Source organism: Mastigoproctus giganteus, chromosome 8 (genome assembly GCF_048544385.1).
Source record: "Mastigoproctus giganteus isolate SK-2022 chromosome 8, ASM4854438v1, whole genome shotgun sequence".
Lineage (NCBI taxonomy): Eukaryota > Metazoa > Arthropoda > Arachnida > Uropygi > Thelyphonidae > Mastigoproctus > Mastigoproctus giganteus.
Window position 1 is genome coordinate 18,465,775 of NC_143582.1, and position 25,496 is coordinate 18,491,270.

The window sequence follows — 25,496 nt, forward strand, 5'->3', positions numbered from 1 at the left end:
AAACAGGGTGTGCACTCCAGACCACTATAGTAAGATACAGTGGTCACTTGCTCAATTATTCCCTGAGCCACCAATTCAGGAACATGGAACTAATGCAGCCATCAAAACTCAAAAGAGTACTAATGCACATGCCCAATGCTAACAAAGTTGTTACTGCATAGCAAGTTTCTTTTACACTGCATTTTTTTGTTATTATTATAATTATTGGTGTAGTTGTCTGCTGAAATCATGCACAGAAAAGTGTGTGTAATAAACTTGGAGTGCAATTGTACCAATTTCTGAAAGAATATTTAAGATGGTAAATTTATCATAATTGATAGAACCAGAAAATATTTAATGAAATGTAAAAAAAAACTACTGAATAGCTAATTAATTTATTACATTAATAGCATATTGATATATCAATATGCTATTAATGTAATAAATTAATATATTACCTCAATCAAATTAATAGTTTATCAAATAATTTATTTAAATCTATAGATATATTAATTAATGAAATGGTTGGTTGGGGAGTCCACTTTGATTGGCTGAAAGCAGTTAATAAGTATTATTAGCCATATGGTGCAAGGAAACCCAAGGCTTATGCTACGCCAGCAAAAAAACTCACTCACTCACTCCTCTGAGTGAGTGAGTGAATGAGAAGAATGATGATATCCAGCTCAGGACCCTGGATGTGCCAAGCCAACACTCACGAGATGGGTGCTCATTTTTATGAGTTGTGGTTAGCATTAGTAGAGGCATATGATGCAAGAAAAAAGCTTATGCAGCATCAGCCAAAAAAAAAAAAAAAACATGCTCTCATTTCATTCCAAATACCTGTTCAGCTCAGCCTTAAATTTATTTAGTCTATCAACTTCCACAACAAAGGATGGAAGTCTGTTTCACCAAACAACTACCCGCTGGCTAAAGGCAAATTTCTGCACGTTATGCTACAATTGTCTTTCCTCAATTTGAATTGATGCCCTCTCATGCAATTACTCTGATCAAGAAGAATCCCATCAGCACTGACCATTCAAGGCTTTATACACCTCAATCAGATCACCACGCAGGTGCCTAGTCTCCAGACACTGTAATTTGCAAAACATAAACCTTTCTTCGTAAGAGCAACCCTTTGTTCCATTCACTAATCTCGTTGCCCTTCTCTGTACTTGTCCCAACAGCTCTATATCCTTCTTAAAGTAGAGGCCTCCAGACCTGTATAAAGCACTCAAGGTGTAGCCTTCCCATTGCCTTATACAGGGGGATAATCACCTCTTTATCCCTGCTAGAAAAATTCCTGTATATCATTGACAAGACACCATGAGCTACTTTTGCAGACTGTCTGCACTGCTCAGAAAACTTCATACCTGCCTGCACAATTACCCACATGTCCTTTTCATTCTCTAGCACTGTCAGTGTAGTACCACAGAGTTGATACGTTACCCTGGGGTTACTGCTTCCCATATGTCAATGTTAAACTTCATTTGCCACCTCTCAGCCCATTTGCTTGCTCAACTTTTCTAGATTGTTGCAGCAGCGTACTGTCACTAGTGTCCTTAACAACCCTGCCAACCTTCTTATAGTCTGCAAACATGGACATTAAGCTTGATATACCATCATCAATATCATTTATAAATACAGAAAACAACAATGGACCCAACACTGAACCCTGAGGGACTCCACTAATAACATTAGTCCATGATGAGCAGTGTCCGTTGATTGTCACTCTGTCTTATCCCCCTCAACCATCCCTTTATCAATAGCAGCAATTTGCCTCCAACGCCACACTGCTCCAATTTGTTCAGCAGTCTTCCATGTGCAACAGTATCAAAAGCCTTTTTAAGATCCAAATATGATATCAAAATTATTCCCTGCATCCAGTTCCTTTGTGACCATTTAACAGTATCCAATCAAATTGGTCAGGCAAGACTTTCCCTTAACAAAACCAAGCTATAACTGAAGTCTTGTCTAGATGATCCTGCAGTGCTTCTTTAATCAGCGCCTCCATTAATTTTCCTGCAACAGAAGTTAAACTAAGAGGTCTATAATTACTTGTGTCATCCTCTGATCCTCCTTTGTGAATTGGGGTCACATTTGCACATCTCCAGTCCATGGGTATCTCCCATGAGTCGAAAGCAGCTCTCATAATTATGGCTAAGGGTGTGCTTACTTCCTTTGCTGCCTCCTTTAATATAACTGGATAGATCCCATCCACCCTGGGCATCTTTTTTATGTTTTTCTTCAACAATTTCTTCTCCACTTTCCTCTCAGTTATTACAAAATCATCCAGCTCACTGACCGAGTTTAATACACCTCTGGCATTCCCCCTCCCTGAATAACTCCTCATGTGTGAATGTAGATGCAAAATACTCGTTTAGTTAGTTAGCCACCTGAGCAGGATTATCAACAGTTGAACCATCAATATCCAGTGGACCAACCTGATTCATCGCTTTCCTTCTAGAGTTGACATAGATTAAGAACTCTTTGCTGTTTTTCTTTGTATCCTCTGCCAAGGATTTCTTATAATCTGCCTTTGCCTGCCTAATCTCCTTTGTGACTTGGTTACAGACCAGCTTATATCTATCATAGGCTTCCATGTCACCCATTAATTTATATGTATCCCATGCATTTTTCTTCTCTGCCATGTCTCATTAGTTCATCTGACATCCATTTATGTCTAAACCTTGAACAATATTTCTTAGTTGGTATGTAAAGCCTAATAGCTTCCAAGATAAATTCTTTAAATGCTTCCCATTTTGAATTTGATTTTGGTAACATCATCAGTTGGTCCCACTGTATAGAATTTAAATACTGTCTCAGCCCACCACAGTCGCCTTTACGAAAGCAAAAACCCTTTCCTTTGCCCCTGATGGTAGTTAACTCATTGAGTATATCCCACTTCAGCACACTGTGATCACTGCCACCTAGTGATTCCTCTATCTGCAGATTCTTAATGCATGAAGATTCACTACTGATAATGAGATGAAGAGTATTACTCCCATTAGTTGCCTCCCAAACATGCTGATGTAGAAAACAATTGTGCAATAAATTCACAAAAGCCTTGCTAGTGTGTGAGTGACCAACCCACAAATTCCAGTCATTATCTGGGAAATTAAAATCCTCCATTATGACTGATTTACTGGCCCACTATTTCCTCCTACAGTTTCTTATTATACTCATCAGAGTCATTATGCCTATAAAACTGACTCGACGCCGCACTGTCCAGTGATGTCGACTGGCTTCACTTCCTTGGATTTTGTGTATCTTAACTAATAGCATAACCCCTCCCCCCTTTCTGTACACATTGTACTCCCCAAATTCCAGTTCTGCAGTGACACCACATCTCTGATATCCCAACAATATCTGCCTTTGATGTTTTGAGCAGTATCTCAAATTTATTTACCAAACTCCTAGCATTGGTGTACACCCAAGTATACATGCACCTGTTCCTTTTCTTAGCTATTCTCCCCACAATAAGGTGGGGAGATAGCTATGAAGCTCTACCCCTGAACCCCTGCTAACATTGTAATAATCTTAAACACAAACAGTAAGAAGAGTAATGGGAACAAAGAGGCATTTTTAAAATATTTTTTCTGCGGCTCCCACCTCCCCATTTCCTGACAGTACACAAGGCTATTTCATGTGCACGACAAACACATTGTAATAAGGTGAACAGATATAATTTTTTTTTTCAGGCTTAAACACACTAAACAATTCAAATCGTCAAGAAACCACATTACACACAAAAAAATAAAATAATTAAATAAAGAAAAAAATCAGTACTCACTAGATTAGTGGGATGCCCTCAACCACTGTCCTCGCCTGTCGGCTTGTATACTTCTGTGATGGCATTGAGGAAAGACACCATCATGTTGTCGCTGCCGGAATGACTACGCCTCCACATATACTCTGCGAGGTAGGAGTCAAACTGATCATTGACAGCTCTGGATGACAGTTGCCGTTTAATGGCACTCCATGTACCCTCGATACTTTTGGTGTCAGCACTAGTTTCAGGATCGCTGAAGTGAAGCGAGTGGTTTACAGCGAGCTGCTTAAACCCTTCGTCATCTAGGCATTCATAAGACTTCCAGCAATCCGATACTATAGTTGTACCGGGCAAAATGGAAGTCTTAATAATGTCTAGAAGAACTTCTTTACTCCTAGTTTCAACCACCCTGAAAAAACACCTTACTGAGCCTCGTTCAACCCCGCCAAACACCCACTTCCCATTCACTCTTTTACCTCGATTATATTTTCTTTCACCAAACTTACTCTCATCAATCTCAACAACAACACCCTCTCCACCAATCATGCAACTTTCTTTCACACACAGATCGACACACACCTCCCTACAAAACCTCCTCCAGTCACTCAACGTAGTTTGACTCACACCCATCTCATTTAAAACAAATTCACACGGCGTCTTTCCAACCCAAAAATAGGTGAGAAGAAGAAGCTCAATCATACTTAATTTACTCTCAGAAAACCACGATCCCTTTCGCACAGACCTTTTAACACGATGAGAATTGGCCCCTTTCTTTCTACACACCCACTCAAAACCATCCGAAATATCCTTCCGCGCGGCCAATCTCATCAAACATCCACACTGAAAACACTTGTATTTAGTAGCTATCAAATTCACACTCATACACCATTCAATTACAGCCTTGCATCCGTCCTTTTCCAAACCATACAACATTTTCGCAGTCACTCGTTCCATTGGGGTTGAACAGCGAACAAACAAATGGAAGCAAAACAAAAATCACGGCAGCAGCACAACGAGGACACCCACAATGGACGACAGCAAAGCAAAACTAACGAACTCTCGCTAATTTCACAAAGGAATTGCACGTTCCTAACAATCAGCCACTCAGGAGAGGAAGAGCGTAGCGCGTCACGTGACCTTTTATTCTGTGATATTTCTCTATAACTTCGACTCCTCGAAAACGAAGGACGTAGCGTGTGAAATGACTATAGCTTTATCTGATACTTTATCTAAGATTTTTGGCATTTTATAGAATACCTCGCCACTTAATACTTTGCCAGTGTCATATACAGTACATGTAAAACTAATAAATTAAAAAAGAACATTAGAAAAATTCTTTTTTTCGTATACTCAAATTTTACTTTCTGGAGTTAATCACGTGACATTTTCCATCTGAATTATGTGTGTGTGTATATATATATATATATATATATATATATATATATATTTTTTTTTTTTTTTTTTATATATATAAACAAACAAATGTATTTGATCAGTATACCTTGAGTAGGGTTGCTGGCCTGTAATTACAATGGAATAAATTGAGAATGCTTGCAAGGTAAAAGCAGATTATCCGAAATTAAATGAAATTAAGATTAACATAAAAATGGTACCTAATACTGTAGTACTAGGACTTTAACTACGTCTTCAGAGGGTCAGCAGTCAAAACTGTAGGAGCCACAGCAATAAGCAAGGTCTTTCTGTTATGATGTATACAGTAGTAGTAGTGGTGGTTTGTGATGCAAGAACGCAAGTGTATGAGCTTATGCAGCATCAGCCAAAATAAAATTACAAAACAATTCCCTCTAAATGTTTGTCCAGTTCCTCCTTAAATTTATTAAGCCTATCAACTTGCACAAAGACAGATGGAAGTTTGTTCCAGCAATTAACCACTCGCTGGCTAAAGGAAAATTTCCGCACTTCTACATCTGTCTTTCCTCAATTTGAATTTATGCCCCCTTAGGTTAGTAGTCTGAACAAGTGCAAGAATCCCACCAGAATTCGGCGTGCTCAATCCATTCAAATCAAAAGATCTCGCAAGTGCCTAGTCTCCAGCCGCTGCAATTTGCAGAACATAGGCCTCTTTTGGTAAGAGGATCCCTTCATTCCCCTCACCAATCTTGTTGCCCTTCTCTGTACACGCTCAAGCAAATCTACATCCTTCCTAAAATGAGGCCTCCAGACCTGTACGCAGTACTCAAGGCGTGGCCTGACCATTGCCTTATACAGAGGGACAATCACCTACTTTTCTCCTGCTAGCAAAATTCCTGTATATCATTGATAAAACCCCATGATCTGCTCTGGCAGCCTGTCTGCATTGCTCAGAAAAATTCATATCTGACTGCACAATTACCCAGGTCTTTTTCATTTTCTACCACCTGTGTAGTACAACACAGTTGGTACGTTTCTATATACAGGGTGTTTCAGTTAAACGTTTCAGAACTTCTAAGAGGAGTAGGGTACATCCTGACAACTCGAAATCATATAGCAATGTGGGGTCGGAAATGCTTTCCTGAAGCGGTGTTGTACACAGAAGCACCATAAAAAGAAAAGAGACCGTAAGTGAGAAATCGTTTTAATAATACATGAAAAGAAGCAAAAGGTACATGGATTAAAGTAAGTGTTCGAAGTTTCTTCCACGGGCTACAATGCACGCCTCACATCTCCGACGCATGGACATCCGAACATTCTGGAATACTCCAGGCGAATTTCGAATTTCTTCGGCAGCTACTGCGATTCTTGCAACCAGCTCCTCAGCATTGTCAACAGGGGTGTCATAAACTAGCGATTTCATATGACCCCAGAAATAAAAATCAAGACATGATAGGTCGGGTGACCGAGCAGGCCAACGCACGGGACCACCACGTCCGATCCACTGTTGACCAAATGTGACATCCAGGTAGTTACGAACATCTCCGCTATAATGGGCAGGGGCTCCATCGTGTTGGAACCACATTGTCGGTTGCGTCGATGCAGAAATTTGTTCATCTCTCAAAAGTTGTGGCAATACTTTCTGCAGAAAGATCAAGTAGATAGGTCCGGTTAGGTCCGATAACAGGTAAGGTCCGATGAGGTGATCTCCCATAATACCGGCCCATTCATTGACCGAAAATCGAATCTGTGCTGCACGACGTCTTCTGTGTACAATACCGCTTCAGGAAAGCATTTCCGACCCCACATTGCTATATGATTTCGAGTTGTCAGGATGTACCCTACCCCTCTTAGAAGTTCTGAAACGTTTAACTGAAACACCCTGTATACGTTTCAGTACAAAACGTATACATCATAGCAGACCTGACATAGACCAAACAGGAAGGAATAAAAAGAATATAATTTAAAAATAAATAAATAAATAAAAATAAAATGCTAAAATAAAACCAATAAATTCTGTGAAAGGGAAAAAAAAGTGAAAGTACAAAAGAAGGTAAAGTGCCCAGTTTGAAATTTAACAAAGGTTTTTTGACAACTTACTGTAGGATTAGACCGAAGACAGTGAAATTAGCAGTGTAGTATGTGAGACCAAAAAAAATCAGCCTATAATTCTATGTATATTTATATCGGCTGAACTAACCCAAGTATGGGGGGAAAGGTGTAAAATTGTCAAAGTGAACGGTGCCCGTGTGACAGGGAAGTTAGGAATTAAACAAATGAGGCAGATGTGTCAGAAAAGGGAGAATAAATGACTATCAAAGTAGTGTTGAAAAGACACTCAACTTTGCTTAAGAATAAAAAAGAAGCGATAGCAGAAGGATAGCATCTTGATATTGTTTTCAGCCAGCCTAATCGCGCACGAGAAATAAATTGTAGTGTTAAATGCACGAGGTTTTCCAGAGTGGTACAACACAAGCAGTGGTTTTAATCTGTAATCTCTCGCTGCATTATCCCCCTTGGCCATATCTTTGACGCCTTGAAACCTGGCATTGTATTTTTCTCTTTGGCAATGTATATTCGATCCGGAATTTTTTTCCAATACAGGGCAGTCTCGTCAACGTTAAAAAATTGCTGCGTTGAATAACCGCCTTCATCAATATTTTTTTCCAATACATCACAAAATTTTCCTGCACCTGCAAAAGCGGCACTGGCGACTTCACCGCATATTTTAACGTTGTGGAGACCAGCGCGATGCTTGAACCTATGAAACCACCCATTGCTTGCCACCAACTTGGGTTTGGGTTCGCCATACTTATCCTTAATATCTTTATAAATTCTTGTTGCTTTTGCTTGAATGGTCATTCGACTCAGGGGCACTTGCTTCTGAATATGATTTTCGATCCATATTATTAACAGCTGTTCCATCTTCGATATAACACCTGAACGCTGTTTTGTGATCACTATTGATCTTGTGCGTTGATCCTTTGACATGTTCTTTTATACGCGCACTGTCTTTTAAAATAGTATTCACTGTTGAAGCAGCGAGACCTAATTCTCTTGCAATAGATGACAAACTTTGTCCTGCTTCATTTCGATATCAGTTTTGTTTCGTTTCCTGGCACTACCACCACTTTTCGTTGGTCGCTCTCCTTTCATCATTGTAATACGTAAATAGGAATGAAGAGAAGTTTCTGAAAATTTGTTTTTTATGTGATTGAAGATTTCAGTGAAGGGGGAACACATTTCACCGCAATAACGTAAAAACCCACACAATTCCAGTTACCGGGATTATCGCAAATGCAATAAGATCGAGTTTATCACCACCCGTTTACAATTAGATGCACTTACAGAAAAGTCCAATAAACCGGAAAGTGCAAATTGTTTTTATTGTTTTATGGTCGTGACATCCAGAAACGTGCTTTAGAAAAATATCACAAAGGCGTTCAGAATTGATTCATATAACGGGAACATATGACAACGATGAAAGGGTAGTGCAATTTCCATTATAAATATGACCTTTTAGAGAAAAATAGCTTAGTAATATAGCGAAATTTTCACAGAGGTTTTGGGCTGTTGCAGGTGATCAAGGTGGAGATGGGTATTTGTCTAGGTGTTACCCTGACTTGTCTAGGTATTATCCTGACTCAAGAACATACAAATAAAAAAATAAAAAAAACTACCTGACTGGACAGTGGGCACCAAGTATGATGGCTTGGTGCTTATGCCACACACGAGGACGACCGTCGGCATATTGCACCAGGTATTTGGACTACTCACACCAGTACAGACCTTACATGACTATCAGCGATGAATACAGGGTGCCTCTTAGGTCGTCTGTTGTGGAACACCTATACGTTTGATCATTTGGGAATATCCCAAATGGAGCATCGTCATTTGGGATATTGTCCTTGCATTCCTCACATTACACTACAATGTGAACTGCCGCAGAGTGACTTCCCTTTGAGTCCGTATAATGCACTGCATCCTCCGCTCATCAAAAAATCCACCTTGTATAATTCTTTACAGTTCGGTCAGGTGTAAGTGGTTTGACACGAATCTTTGTACAAATTAACCACAATGGTCAGTGAGCAAAAGAAAAGACTTTCGGTTTGAGATAGGGAAGCATCGTAGTTCATACAATCATGCCCTTTTAAAATTCTGTGATATATTTTCTTCATTCTTTTAACTGCTGCTATTTTATCACTTTCGCGACCAGATGCAAAATACCATTGTCCACATAGTCCTTTATGGATGGAACGGTCATAATTCAGTGATCATTGAGTGTAGCCCATAAGTACAGTCATGATTTCATACTGAGGAAAAATAACGGCCTACAGTAACACGTATAACTGTTTTTATATTTTATTCTATAATTGACGGTTATTATTATTATTATTATTATTGTTGTTAGCTATATAGTGCAAGGAAGCCTGAGGCTTATGCTGCACCAGCCAAAAAAAAATTCCTGAGTTACCCTGTGTGTGAGAGAGAGAGAGAGTCAAAAGTAGAAGGGGAATCACCAAGAAGAGAGGAATGATGATATCCAGCTCAGGACCCTGGGTGTGCCAAGCCCATACTCACCAGAAGTGAGCCCCTGGGGTAAATTTTGACGAAGCACATCCTTTATCCGAAATTATGCTTTAAAATAAACGCCTCCAAAGAAACGGTAAAAGAATCAAGACACCGTACGTTAGTACATGGAGAGGTTGGATAAAAATGAATTGTATTTGAAATAAAAGAAAAGAGCGAGGTTATCCAAAATACCTTAATCAGGAGTTTCCGATTTATGACAAACTGCAGAAGAACGAATTCTTTCTTCATAAGAAAAGAGAATGGCCATCAAAAGAAAAATCTCCCGAAAGTAGATGTCCGAAAACGAGACAGGTACCTTCCGAAGATGGGTGATACTGTATATGAACAGATTGCACAGAATTGACTTGTTTCAAGAAAAGAGAGAGAGAGAGAGAGCTACAGAAATATATCATCTGATGACGACTAAATAGAAAGTAGCTTTAATGCTCTGGACGATATGATCCAAAAGAATGGTAAAGTTATGAGGATATGGAATGAATTACTCCAAAGAAGCATTTCAATTCTATTAAAGAATTTAATAGATTTTTTCTAACATTGTAACAAGTCTTTTTTGGGCCATAGTAAGAAGGCAATGACGAATTGACAAACGACAAATACCTCAAAATGATTATTTCGAAATCAGTCATTGGGCGAGCATGTTAGATATGTGGAAAGCAGTGAATCTGTTGGAGCACTGTCCATATAGCCGAAGTTTAAACAGGAAAAATTCTTTCTGTTTATAACCATAATGGCTTAAGAACTTTCCGTATATAAATTATTAAAAATTTATGAACGTGTGCAAATTTTGTCCACACGGGAGATTGTTTATTTAATGAGAAAACTTCCGTGGCATGGAAAACGAAGCCAATAGCTTCATCGAACCCTTTTACTGTCACGATTTGTTGAATTGAATGACGTCACAATCATACTTCTTGCAGCTATCACTGGAAGAAATATGATTGAATCTATAGAAGATTTTGTAATATGACTACAGAAATCCACACATTTTCCAACAAAATTCTTTTTTCGATCTGGCCACTTCTTTACATTTTGTTGTTAGATTCCGCAGTAGATGGTGTCGCAACAAAATTTAGACCAAATTTGTAGTGTTTTTATTTACCTACGTGATTTTGTATCTAGAAAACAAAGATTGATAAACGAAATTGATGTTCTGTTTTCTCATTATGTGTTACCATTATGATCCTTACGTCAGCATTCAATATAAGTTTTAACCGCCCTGCACGGATTAAAGGCTATTTAGAATATGATCAAAGAAATATACAGGGTGATTCTAAATTTTATTGTCAGGATTTCAGGGGCCTATAAGTTTCAAACCGGAAACAACAAAATAAAACTGCTTACCGAATATGAAAGTGTAACTCAAAAAGTTTTATTACCTACACATGCGTGCCTTTCGTGGCACGTAAGATGTCCAAGAGATATTCAATTTGCCACCAATTCAAGTTGCGGTGTAACCCTTTAGATCTTGCACACAATGTCCTTCACGTATCACCACAGGAAGAAACCAAGCTGCGTAAGATAGGATGAGCGTGGAGGCCATGGAATTGGTCCACCGCGCACAACCCAGCACCCAGGAAAATGCAAGTCAAGAAATTCTTGGACAATAAGAGCCCAATGTGGCGGTGCACCATCTTGCTGGAACACCACATTTGACTGATGATTTTCCAACTGGGGTAACAGATACAGCTGTAGCATATCCAGACGGGTCACCGCTGTCACTGTTTTTTCCGCAAAGAAAAATGGTCCCAAAACTTCCGAACATGACAAAGCAGACCAGACCTTTGGACTATATCTTTCGAATTCTAGAATGGCGTGAGGGTTTTCTGTTCCCCACATTCTGCAGTTATGACGATTTAGCCTCCCTGATATGTAAAATGTTGTTTCATCACTAAATCTCCATCTCCAAAGGTAATTTTCATCAGCTTCGACATCTAACAAAATGTCTTGGGCAAATTGGAAACGGCGGGGTTTATCGTTCGGCTTTAAAGCCTACACAATCTGCAGTTTGTAGGCATGGAGGTGAAGGCAGTTATGAATGCTCATCTAGTTGATTTTTATGGGCTTCGAGAAAACGCTTCGTGGATTCGATCAACATCTTTCTGAGAAGTGATTGGTCTTCCCGCTCCTTTTCGGTGCAGAACATTATCAGTCTCTTGAAATTGCTTTAACCAATGTCAGATAGCATTATCTGAATGTGGATCTTCCCATATTGAGTTCTGTAACGACATTGCGTTGTTTTGTTTCGAAAAACCAAAGTACGCACATTGCCTTCTCTTGAACAGTTGCCATTTTGAACTAATGCCGTCAATATCTTCCAGACATCAATGCAGAGAGTACAGTGTTGCCAAATAAAACTTTTTGAGTTACACTTTCATATTTCATAAGCAGTTTTATTTTGTTGTTTCCGGTTTGAATATTATAGGCCACGGAAACCCCGACAATAATTTAGAATCACCCCGTATTTATTACTTCATTCAGTTTTAAATATGATTATCAGTTTTTAATGCCTTTAATCAAGAATTTGGGGTATTTTTATCTTAAGAGGAGAACTTTCTCTTCATTTGCGAAAAATTATTTCTATTCTCATATATTCCCTCTCCCCAAATAGTGACAGGGAAGAAAAGTGACAGGAGAAAAAATGGTTTTGCCAGTGCAGTAGACAAATCATTTCAGTGATCTACAACACGCTGCCTGAAAGTAAATTCCATGATATCCACCCTTTTATTACTCCCAAAAAATTTTCTCCATGCAGTTCTCTTTTTTCACCTTCCATGTTAATTTTAATTTAGCATTCACGGTCAGACATAACTCTATTGGAGCCTCTTTCAAAATTAAAATTTCTAGGAAATCATTTTGAAGTCGTTGAGCACAATAATATTTGGATTGATTTAAATAAAATTGCTGATGGCATTTCTAAAGCCATCTTATCTTAAAGAGGAGAACTTTCTCTTCATTTGCGAAAAATTATTTCTATTCATAAATTCCATGATATTGCATTTGATCAAAAGCATTTGATCGAGTAAACAGACGAAAACTATGCGACATATTGAGCAATAAAGGATACCCAAAGCATCTTACAAAAATAATACAGAGTTTATATTAAGGAACAAAAATAGTAATAGATATAGGTAATAAATTAACAGAAGAAAGTATAATAAATCAAGGAGTTAGACAGGGATGTAACTTGTCACCAATGCTGTTTAACATATATATTGAGGATATGATATGTAAATAGAAAGAAGAAATTAATACAGGTATATATCTAAATACAAAGAATAGGATTAATACACTGTTATTTGCAGATCATCAAGTAATTATTCAAGATAGTGAAGATAGTTTACAAAGAGCAGTATTTAAATTAAACCAAATAACAGAAGAATATAAAGTTAAAATATCAACGATGAAAACTAGAACAATGGCTTTTAAAGGGAAAAATATGGTGAGAACAAAAATAGTTATAAACAATAAAATATTAAAACAAGTAAAAAATTTTAAATATCTAGGATGTGATATAACATATGATGTCGAAGAAGATATGAACCAGAAATTAGCGAAATTTCAAAATATAAAAAGAACTCTGGCTAAGAAAACAAGGAAAGAAACACAATTGAAATTTACAAAGTAATTATTATTATTATTATTATTAGCAGCTATATGGTGCAAGGAAGCCTGAGGCTTATGCTGCACCAGCCAAAAAAAAAATTCTTGAGTTACCCTGAGAGAGAGAGAGAGAGAGAGAGAGAGAGAGAGAGAAGTAGAAGGGAATCACCAAGAAAGAGAAGAATGATGATATCCAGCTCAGGACCCTGGGTGAGCCACGCCCATACTCACCAGATGTGAGCCCCTGGGGATAATGGCAATACCAACATTTCTTTATGGTTCTGAAACATGGATACAAAAACAAAGAGACATTAATAGAATACAAGCTGCAGAAATGAAATTTTAAAGGATGTACAAAATTAGATAAAATACCAAACGTAAATATTAGAAATTAATTAAAGAGAGATCGGAACAGGCGGATCGCCTAATCCATGAAGGAAGATAAGATAAGATAAAAAAAAAATGTGTTTTGGGTTCACGTTACGGTATTTTCACGATACCTCCATTTTTTCCTAAGGGATGCAAAATATGTTTCCATGATTTTTTTAAGTTTGCACTGGCTGGCAAAAACTTACGTAAAATTGAATTTGCTTAAGTTGAGTATTACATAAGTCGGGGAGTTCTTGTATATTGCAGTCGGTGACACTGTTCACAATAAAATATTCATGAAAAATATTTTGTTCTGTTAATTTTGTCGAGAGAGCTTCCAGATGACCTGAAGTTGAATTGAAATGTATGCCTTATCTGTGAATGTTGAAAAATACAATATTATAAGCATATTGTTATTGTAAAAAATGAGTTAATTGTTATAATTATACATTGAGATCCCTGTTCATAAAAAGAATATATAAATTAATTGGATTTAGGGATATTAAAAGCAAGCATTGGGTCTTATACCTCTCATATTATTGAAATAAATGAAAAAGCATTTAGAATGTTTGGCTTAATTAAAAGGTCCTGCTTTGATTTTATTTAACCTGACATTCCAAAATTGGCTTATACAATATTCATTCATCCAGTTTTCAAGTTTTGACCAAGTAAGAAAAAAATAATAGTAAATATTTCAGATCTAATAATTATTAGGTGTACGATTATTGGTCACTCCAGCATGAAAGATAGAAGAAAAATATTCAAATTTAAATTATTAAATTTTATAATCAAAGGGAAAACGGATGCTCCAATACTTGCATCATATATTAAATTTAATTGTCCACCCATGCCTTAAAGGATAGCAGAAAGCAAGCGGAATATAGTTGTGTCCGGGGTTGTGAAACCCTTACCAGAGTCTGCCCCTGGACGGAGGACTGGACATATGCCTCGTGTTTAAGTCAGTATTGGTATTGTTATTGGACTGCACAATATCAGTGAACAAATACAATAATAAAAACAATCATAAAGACGACAAAATAGTGAGTAGGATATAACAAAACAAAATACCCTCCGTGGGCACAATCTTTCTACACCATGAGACACGACAGAGGCTAGGGGGTATATGACTATACATTATGTACAGGCCTGAAAGTAATAAGCAATCAACCTGCAATTATGGTGTTGTCTATCAGTTTTTTAAATTTCAAAATATTCAATGCTTTTTTGAAATGATGGTGGAGGAAGGCTGCAGGGAAATTATTGCCTAGTAATTTATTATGCAGTAGTTTAATATTGTCTGAAAAGCGACTGTTGTTATTACATATTGTGGCAATTATTATTAGCTATATGGTGCAAGGAAGCCTGAGGCTTATGCTGCACCAGACAAAAAACAAACTTCCCCAGTTACCTTAGAGAGAGAGAGAGAGAGAGAGAGAGCGTCAAAAGTAGAAGGAAATCACCAAGAAAAAGAAGAATGATGATATCCAGCTCAGGACCCTGGGTGTGCCAAGACCATACTCACCAGATGTGAGCCTTTGGGGTTATTCTGATACATTGGGAGAGTATTATGTTTGAATGAACTTTTTTAAAAATGTTAGTGGCTATGATGTATATACCAGGGGTGACCAACTTAATTTGTGATGCGATCTACTTTTTTCCTTCAAAATGTGCTGCAATCTATCATCTCAAGAATTTAATTGCACATGGTTAAAAAAAAGTTAATCCCACATATTGAAAAATGTTGTTTCTAAATTTTAAAATTCAATACAATTCAGAATTCTTATTTTAACTTCATATGTATTTAAATTTTTAATTTATGTGAAGTTTGTGTTTTCATGTCATCTTCCAAGCTTTCAAAAGGGGGATATACTGTGATAAGGCCAACCGTAAAGAATCTTCTGTATGCAAGTCCGTAAGAGTACAGCGATTCTTCGTCTTTGTTTGTTTCAAATACGAAAAGGCCGATTCACATATATATATGTGGAACCAAAACAGGAATTTAAAAGTTCACTGCACTTTTTTACATTTGGGTACTTTTCTTGGCAAACATATTTCCAAGTCTTTTTCTGATGATCTGGCTTTTAGGAAGATATTGTTTCGCAGCGTAATATTTTCTCCGTGTGAAAAATCTCAGCGATTTTTTCTGTAATTTGTTTCGTATCTAAATCAACATTAAATGGATAAGAAATATATTGAAAAATGTCTTTAATTGTTTTAAAATTACTGAATCTAGTTTCAAATTGTCCACAACTTTTTCAATTTCAGAAACATATTTCTCACTATTAAATTCAAAAAACAGGATATTTTTCCAAATGATCTTGCATATTTGCAAAATGATCGCATTTTTTTTTTTTTTTTGCCAAAAATTGATATTTATTGATATGATAGCCATTACCAAAAATTGATATTTATATGCAAAAATACTATTAATCATGTCACTCATTTTTATATTTTTCTTGTAATTCGAAATTCAGATCACTTAATTTACTGGTAAAATCTGCCAAAAAAAAAGTCAGATCACACATCCACTCCCCTTTGATCAACAAATTTTTTAATTTCATTCAGCAAATTTAGAAATCTCTGTAGAAATTTACCCTGACTCAGCCACCTCACATGTGTAATATTAGATCTGGTTCTTTTTCATCGAGTTCCATTTTGAAAAGTCGTTTGAAGAGATTTTCTTCTGATGGAATTCACGATTTTAAAAGCTATGTCATAACACTTTTGGTATTTAATCTTTTGCTGGCTAACACTTGTTGGTGGATGATACAGTGGTAACTCAAAAACTCTGGGAATTCATCATCCTTTTGGCACAATGCGATGAATCCGTTAAGATGCCCCGTCATTGCTTTAGCTCCATCTGTTGTTATTGATATGACCTTAAATAGTGGTAATTTATTTTTTCAATAAAATTTTTGAATGCATTAAATATATCAACACTTCTAGTTCTTTCTTTTAACGAAAGCATACCCAGCAGTTCTTCTCTAGTGGCAGAATAATCGAAAACCATACGAATAAAAACGAGCTGTATCACTGACATCTGTAGATTCATTCAGTTGTAAAGAAAAGGACACACAATTAGCAATATGAGCAAGCAATTGTTTGCTGACATTTTTACTCATTTTTTCGATGTGTCGCATCGCAGTATTTCAAGATAATTGCAGATCTTTGAAGAGCACTTTTAATTTTTGTTCTTAAAATTTAAAAGTGAAGAGCACTTTCATTTTTGTTCTTAAAATTTCCAAAAAGAGAATCTGTTATTTCTAAAAATGCATCTTTGATGAACTGACCATCAGAAAATGATTTTAATTTTTTTTTGCAAGAAGGTGACTCACTTTAAATGATATTACAGTTACTGCTTTAGATTGCAAATTAGGTGTCGCAAAGAAATTTTGTCGTGCGAATAATCTGGATTTAAGTTCTCTTAATTTATTTTTTCTAAGGTCACTATTAGGCTGAAAATCCGATTGGTATTTACCATGGAGTGTGTTGAAGTGCTTTTCTAAATTTCCTTTTTTAGGTATAGCCATGGAAGCATTGCAAATCAAACAGCAACATTTTTTGTTTATCATTACAAAAAACTATTCCAGTTCCCACTCTTGATGAAAATGATACATTTTATTCTTTTTCATAGTATTCATTTTAAATCAAAAGGTATTAATTTAATTTTTAAGTATTGTCCAGTTATTAATATTAAATAAATTTTCTGTTTATACTCTGGGACGACCAAAGTTAGAGGAGTTCACAAGATAGACAGAATACAAAACACAGCACCATATTCAGCAGTCAGGGGCTTGAACCCCGGTCACTCAAGGCAAGTATACATACACGCCCATGCCTGACCACTCAGCTACTGCCGCCAGTAAGCTAAATAAGAATTTAATACATACACTATGCTCTCCACAATGTAATTGCATGAATTTTCAGTCGATAAACTTACTTAAAACAGTCATGTGCAGCGGATTTGTAATAAGCGTATGCAGTGGGTGCATAATAATAATAATACTGTATTTAGATTTTGACTGATCTATTTTTTATATACAGCACATTTAAAATTCATAGTGATCGACCGAAATTAGAGTCGCGATCGACTCATTGGCTACCCCTGATGTATATGTTTCGTATGTATACATCATAACAGAAATAGAAACCTTGCTTATTGCTGTGAGTCCTACGGTTTTGGCTGCTGACCCTCTGAAGACGTAGTTTGGGAGGTACCCATAGACTGGAAATGTGCAAATGTGACCCCAATTCACAAAGGAGGATCAAAGGCTGACACAAGTAATTATAGACCTGTGAGCTTAACTTCTGTTCCAGGAAAATTAATGGAGGCACTGGTTAAAGAAGCACTGCAGGATCATTTAGACAAGACTTCAGTTATAGCTCAGACACAGCATGGTTTTGTTAAGGGGAAGTCTTGCCTGACCAACTTGATTGGATACTATGATGCAGTCACAAAAGAACTGGATGCAGGGAATAACTTTGATATTATATACTTGGATCTTAGAAAGGCTTTTGATACTGTTGCACATGGAAGACTGCTACACAAATTGGAGCAGTGTGACATTGGAGGCAAATTGCTGCTATGGATAAAGGGGTGGTTGAGGGGGAGAAGACAGAGAGTGGTAATCAATGGACACTGCTCATCGTGGACTAATGTTATTAGTGAAGTCCCTCAGGGCTCAGTGTTGGGTCCATTATTGTTTTCTGTATTTATAAATGATATTGATGATGGTATATCAAGCTTAATGTCCAAGTTTGCAGATGATACAAAGGTTGGCAGGGTTGTCAAGGACACTACTGACACTATGCTGCTGCAACAGGATCTGGAAAGGTTGAGCAGATGGACTGAGAGGTGGCAAATGAAGTTTAACATTGACAAATGTAAAGTACTACACATGGGAAACAGCAACCCCAGAGCAACGTATCAACTCTGTGGTACTACACTGACAGTGGTAGAGAATGAAAGGGACTTGGGGGTGGTTGTGCAGGCAGATATGAAGTTCTCTGAGCAGTGCAGACGGGCTGCAAGAGTAGCTCATGGAGTATTGTCAATGATATACAGGAATTTTTCCAGCAGGGATAAGGAGGTGATTATTCCATTGTATAAGGCAATGGTCAGGCCACACCTAGAGTACTGTATACAGGTCTGGAGGCCTCATTTCAAGAAGGATGTAGAGCTGCTGGAACGAGTACAGAGAAGGGCAACAAGATTAGTGAATGGAACAAAGGGGTGCTCTTACGAAGAAAGGCTTAAGTTTTGCAAATTACAGTGTCTGGAGACTAGGCACCAGCGAGGTGATCTGATAGAGGTGTATAAAGCCTTGAATGGTTTAAGCATGCTCAATGCTGATGGGATTCTTCCTCTAGCTCAGAAAAATCACCTGAGAGGGCATAAATTCAAATTGAGGAAAGACAGATGTAGGATAGACGTGCGGAAATTTGCCTTTAGCCAGCGGGTGGTTGGTTGGTGGAACAGACTGCCATCCCTTGTGGTGGAGGTTGATAGCCTAAATAAGTTTAAGGCTCAACTGGACAGGTACTTTGAACGAACAGAGGGGTGAAGTGGAAGTGGTTTTTTTTTTTTTTTTGGCTGATGCTGCATAAGCTTGCTTTCTTGCATCAAATGCCTCTACTAATGCTAATGCTAAAATGCTAAAGTCCTAGGACCTACAGCATTAGGTACCATTTTTATTATTATTATTTTTTTTTTTTTTAAGTTAATCTTAATTTAAGGTAATTTGCTTGCAGGCATTCTCAATTTATTCCATTGTAATTACACTTGACAGGTCAGCAACCCTACTCATATTTCATAATTGTTGCTGGGTATTTCTGCTATAACTAATAGCGTGCCAGATTCATAATTTGATTAAATGAATTAATAACTTTTTTTGTTCTTTTTTAAATGTTCAGTTTTATCAATACATCCAATTGGTTTGTATATATATAACTAAATGCACAAGGCATAATAATACGTTAAGAGTTTAATATCTATATAATATCTGTGTAGATACATCATGGATAACTCTTAAGAAACTACGATGGTAGTGTTGTTGCAGTAGGCATCATTTGCTCTGTATCTCATATTGTGCTCTTCCTTCACAATGAGTTACAATGGTATTGCACTACCTTGAATAAGTAACACTTCACTAATAGAGAAGACTATTGTTACTTATTCTCAGTGAGTACCACCACCCAGACGGCACTGTTTGAAATATGGTATGGGATAAAGATCTCTGTTATCCTCATACTATCCCTATTAGACTTAGGAAAGCAAAAAAGATATAGGAAGGTGATAGTAGGAGAGGTAGAGGAAGGAATGCCATAGAAGGAAGAAAGGGACAGTTACTCCTTCAACTCACACTACTCAAAAGCTCATAAATTCCTCGAACAGGCAAAGCTTCCCCTGTAGAGATGATTGTTGTTACATATTCTCGGAAACTCGATGAATATCAGGCTCCCCCTGACTGCACCATTTCAAAGCTATTGGCCTATCATTGGTGGGTGGGCAGGTACCCTGGTATTGCAGACATGACAACCCAGTTGTGAAGATAATCACACAATATGAGAGATGTCAAACAGTTTATATGATAATATTTAAAAATAACTAAATGCACAAGGCAAAATACATTAAAAGTTTAATATCTATATAATATCGGTGTAGATACACCATGGATAACTCTTAAGAAACTACGATGGTAGTTGTTTAGTGGGCATCATTTGCTCTGTATCTCATATTGTGCTCTTCTTTCAAATGAGATACAAAGCAAATGATGCCCACTACAACAACTACCATCGTAGTTTATTAAGAGTTACCTATGGCGCATCTACACCGATATTATATAGATATTAAACTCTTAATGTATTATGCCTTGTGCATTTAGTTATTTTTAAATATTATCATATAAACCGTTTGGCATCTCTCATATTGTGAGAGATGCCAAATGATCAGATCACCTCGCAGGTGCCCAGTTTACAGACACTGCAATTTGCAGAACTTAAGCCTTATTGGTAACAGTTGATTCAACTACTGCTCATCTCAGTTGATTCAACTACTGCTCATCTCAGATGTCCAAATTATTTGCTGTATGATTCCTTTCGCCTCAAAGGTGGTACTTGTGCATATGTCCGTTCTGATATTCCCTGTCAGAGACTTGGCAATTTGGAATCTCCTCTCTTTGATCTTCTCTGGCTTAAAATCTCTCTACCTCATTGTGTAAAATTCATCTGTTGTCTCTACCGTTCTCCCAACTCCACCAATCACTTGGAGCTCTTTGACTTCCTCTCTTAGCAACTTGACTTTCTCCAGTCCAACTTTCCTAACAGTGAGGTAATTTTCCTTGGTGATTTTAACGTTCACAACTCCAGCTGGCTTCCGTTTTCTAGTCACACCGACCCAGCAGGTCAAGATGCTGAGGCTTTTGCAATTACTAATGACCTAGCACAGATTGTTCATTTACCTACAAGAATACCGGACAATCCTAATCATACAGCCAATACGCTTGATCTTTTTCTCACAAACAACCCTTCTAAGTACAAGGTTGAAGTGAGAGGTCCTTTAGGCACTTCAGATCACATCTTGGTGATTGTCTCTTCTCCAATGGAACCTTTATCTCGTGGCTATTCCCAACCTCGTATTGTTTGGCATTACAAGAATGCAAAATGGGATGACCTGCGAGACTTCTTTTCTTCTTTTCCTTGGTCTGATTACTGTTTCAAAACTTCTGATGTCAACGTTTTCTCAAATCGTGTCAGTGAAATTATTCTTGCAGGAATGGAATCCTTTATCCCATACTCCACTTTAAAATCTCGTCCTTTATCTAAACCTTTGTTTTCCAATAAATGTGCTAAGGCTGTCCAAGAGAAGAATGTTGCATATCGTAATTGGCTTGTTTCTAATTCTTCAGTTTCATTTTCTGCCTACACCAAAGCTCGCAACAATTGTAAAGCAGTTATTAATCAGTCCAAACTAGAGTTTGAACAGGCTAAGAGTAGAAAACTTGCTTCTTGCCCTAATGGTAGCCGAGCATTCTGGTCTCTTGCCAAAGCTATTGGCCGCAACTTTTGCCCATCTCTGCTCCCACCTCTGTCCAAACCAGATGGTTCTGTTGTCACTTCAGCCAAGGATAAAGCTGACCTGCTAGCATCCCATTTTTCTTCGAGCTCATGTATTAATGATCTTGGTAAAACACCTCCCACCATTCCCAACACGCTCCATTCAATGCCTCCTGTGGTCTTCCGTAAAAATGATATCAGAAGGATTTTGATGAATCTTGATGCTAAGAAAGCTCCAGGTCCTGATGGTATTTCTCCACTTGTTCTCAAAACCTGTGCTCCTGAACTTACTCCTATTCTTTGCCGCCTTTTTTCACTTTCTTATTCCAAAGGTGTTTTTCCTTCTGCTTGGAAATTTGCTCATATCCAGCCAGTTCCTAAAAAGGGTGACAAATCCCTCCCATTCAATTATCGTCCCATTGCAATTACTTCTACTCTTTCTAAAGTAATGGAGAAATCAATTAACCGCCAACTCTTAAACTACCTAGAAACCTTCCGTCTGATCAATGATCGCCAGTATGGATTCCGTCAGTGTCGATCCACTGGTGATATTTTGGCTTATGTTACCCAATTATGGACTAATTCAGTGGAAAGGTTCGGTGAAACACAAGTAGTTGCTCTTGACATCTCAAAGGCTTTTGATCGTGTTTGGCATAAAGGTCTTCTAAACAAGCTTCCAACTTATGGTTTGCCAACTGTTTTTAGTAATTGGTTATCCAGTTTTCTCTCTGATCGCTCACTGAGGGTGATGGTAGATGGCTCTCTGTCTTCTAACTTCTCCACTAATGCCAGTGTCCCCCAAGGTTCAGTTTTTTCCCCACTTTTTTCCTCTTGAATATCAATGACCTTCTTCCATTGACTGGAAATCCTATCCATAGTTTTGCCGATGATAGCACATTGCATTCAACTTTCCATTTTGAGAAACCTTGTCCAGCTCAATCAGCTTCAAGTTCTCGAAAATCTGCTGCCAATTCCTTAAATGCCGATCTTCAGGTAATTCTCCAGTGGGGCAAAGACAACTTAGTTGATTTCAACCCTTCTAAAACTCAGTCTTGTCTTATATCTCGCAAAAAGGATTCTTCTGCTCTTATGTTTATCTTTAGTGACACTCCGATTTCTAGGCAAAATGATATATCTCTTTTGGGGATTACCCTGACTTCTAATCTCTCTTGGCACAAGCACATTAAAAATATTGCTTCCTCTGCATCTAAAAAATTTGGTTTTCTCTTTCGCTCTCGGCGTTACTTTTCTTCCAAACAGCTGCTCACTCTGTATAAATCGCAAATCCGCCCTGCCATGGAATATTGTTCCCACATCTGGGGTGGTGCCCCCAAAACCTCTCTCAGGCTTCTTGATTCCATTCAGAAGAGGGCAGTTAGGTTAATTAATGATTCATCTCTAACAGAGTCTCTCCACTCGCTTTCTCATAGACGCACTGTTCTGCTGCATGCCTCTTCTACAGATACTTCCATGGGCCAATTCTTCTGAAGCCAATTCTTCTGAATTGGCTTCTATAATTCCCACTCTCTCTTTCAAAACAGTCTGAACACGTGCCGCCACCAGCCAACATCCATTTACTGTCCAACTTCAAACCCACAGAACCAACTTTTCATCTTCCTCATTTATTCATTCAACTGCCGTTTTCTGGAACAACCTTCCTTCATACGTATTTCCTGAAAATTACAATCTACAGAAGTTCAAGTTCAATATCAACAAATATCTTCTTTCGTCTTCTCAACCTCCAACCCAAGCACAGTACTAAGTACTATAGGTTCTAATACCTCTCATGTTTGGGGTTCTCATAAAAAAAAAAAAAAAACCCTTTGTTCCATTCACCAATCTTGTTTCCCTCCTCTGTATTCATTCCAGCAGCTCTACATCCTTCCTAAAGGAGGCTTCCAGACCTGTATGCAGTACTGAAGGTGTCGTCTGACCATTGCCTTATACAAGGGGATAATAACCTCCTTATCCCTACTAGCAAAATTCCTGTATATCAATGACAAGACCCCATGACCTATTCTGGCAGCCTATCTGCACTGCTCAGAAAACTTCATATCTGACTGCACAGTTACCCCCAGGTCTCTCTCATTCTCCACTACCCTGAGTGTAACACCACCCAGTTGGTACATTTCTCTGGGGTTACTGCTACCCATATGCAGTACTTTGCATTTATCCATGTTAAACTTCAGTTGCAGCTTCTTAGCCCATCTGCCCAACTTTTCCAGATCCTGTTGCAGCATCATACTGTCATTAACAATCCTGCCAAACTTTGTATCATCTACAAACTTGGACATTAAGCTTGATATACCTTTATCAATATCATTGATTAATATACCCCTAGGTATATTTATCAATGATATACATTACTGATGTAAGTAGCATATTAATTGCAGTCCACATTCTAATGTCGAAATTCTGGACCATGCACATGATTCTTGGTCAGAGGTGCTTCACATAGGTGTGATGGGTCCCAATATCAATTGCAATGGAGAAACCTGCATACACCCTATTATAGAGGTAGTTATTTTAAATGAGTGATGGCTAATATCTGTCATTCTACTTCCCCAGTGTCTCATGGCTGATATTTTCTTTTTATCTTCCTTTTCCTTATACCTATTTATCTGGTAGTCACTATTAATGATCCATATCAGTTTGTTGCAGTTGCAAACGTCACATTTTCTGGGCTTCTGCAATATAATGATGGTATACCATACTACTCTTCTTTACTCACTCCAAAAGCTTTTATATATATATATATATATTGCTTATCTGTTTATTCTTATCACTTTTATTTCATTCATGTATTTTAGATTTTATTCTATAAATTTTTTATTATACTGTTTTTATTTATTTATTTAAAAAAAATTTTTTTTTTTATTTCTTATGTTTCTTTAGTGCTTGCCAGAATTTTTCTTATATAATTTGTTATGAGTTCGTCTCATTTTCTCAGTCCATTTTCTCTTTTTCATGTTCTTTTCTTCTCCAGGCAATCCAGTATTCAGTATCCTCATCTATAGGATAAGTGTTTAGTTCTTCCTTTATTCATTTTCTGTAATAGTATCTTATGCTTTCTTCTTGCAATACGTTTAGTTTGTATTTACCTTTTGCGTTTTTTTTTTTTTTTTTTATCCATTTTGGTAAAAATCATTAATTTTTACTATGGATAGAAAGTGTTCGATTCCTAAGTTATCTTCTCTACAAACTTATTCTTATTATTACTTATACTCTTAATTATAATTGCTATTTTCATGATATTTCCACAGAGAAAAATATTTTTTCAGGTACCATTATTGCAATCAAAATGCCAAATAACATATGAATTTCTTTTCCTTGGATATTAATAATAATTTAAAAATTCACATACTACAATGATAAAAACAAATTTATCACTGTAGCACAATGAAGGATTTTATGAAGAAAAATTTAACATACTGATACCTTAAATATATCTGGCCCTCCTTAACACCTTCTGCTATATTCCTTACTGCACTGCATATTTCCTCTCTAGATGTGTATGAAACACACAAATTTAAATTAAAGCTGGAAAAAATTAAGAAATGAAAACCTCATAAGGAGTGGCATCTTCAAAAGCTTACAAACTACTATTACGTTATAAAGGAAAATGTAAGAACAAGAAGCAGAAAACATAATAAAATACTGTTTGTCAGTATTAGTGGCAAAATGATACAAGGAAGTATAACACATAAAAAATAAAATCAATTGTTTCACTTGTCTCCCTTCTAATAACACTGGTCAACAC

At 37.2% G+C, this 25,496-nt stretch overlaps 1 protein-coding gene across 1 annotated transcript in view; it reads right to left on the reverse strand.

The window, feature by feature from the left end:
• The window catches only part of LOC150081307 (dehydrodolichyl diphosphate synthase complex subunit DHDDS-like), a 109,901-nt gene that overhangs the window by 13,796 nt on the left and 70,609 nt on the right, over nucleotides 1-25,496 (reverse strand). The window contains exon 5 of the mRNA XM_090380155.1: nucleotides 25,175-25,276. Within this exon, the coding sequence (XP_090236281.1) occupies nucleotides 25,175-25,276 (102 nt within the window). The remainder of the gene's footprint in view (nucleotides 1-25,174; nucleotides 25,277-25,496) is intronic.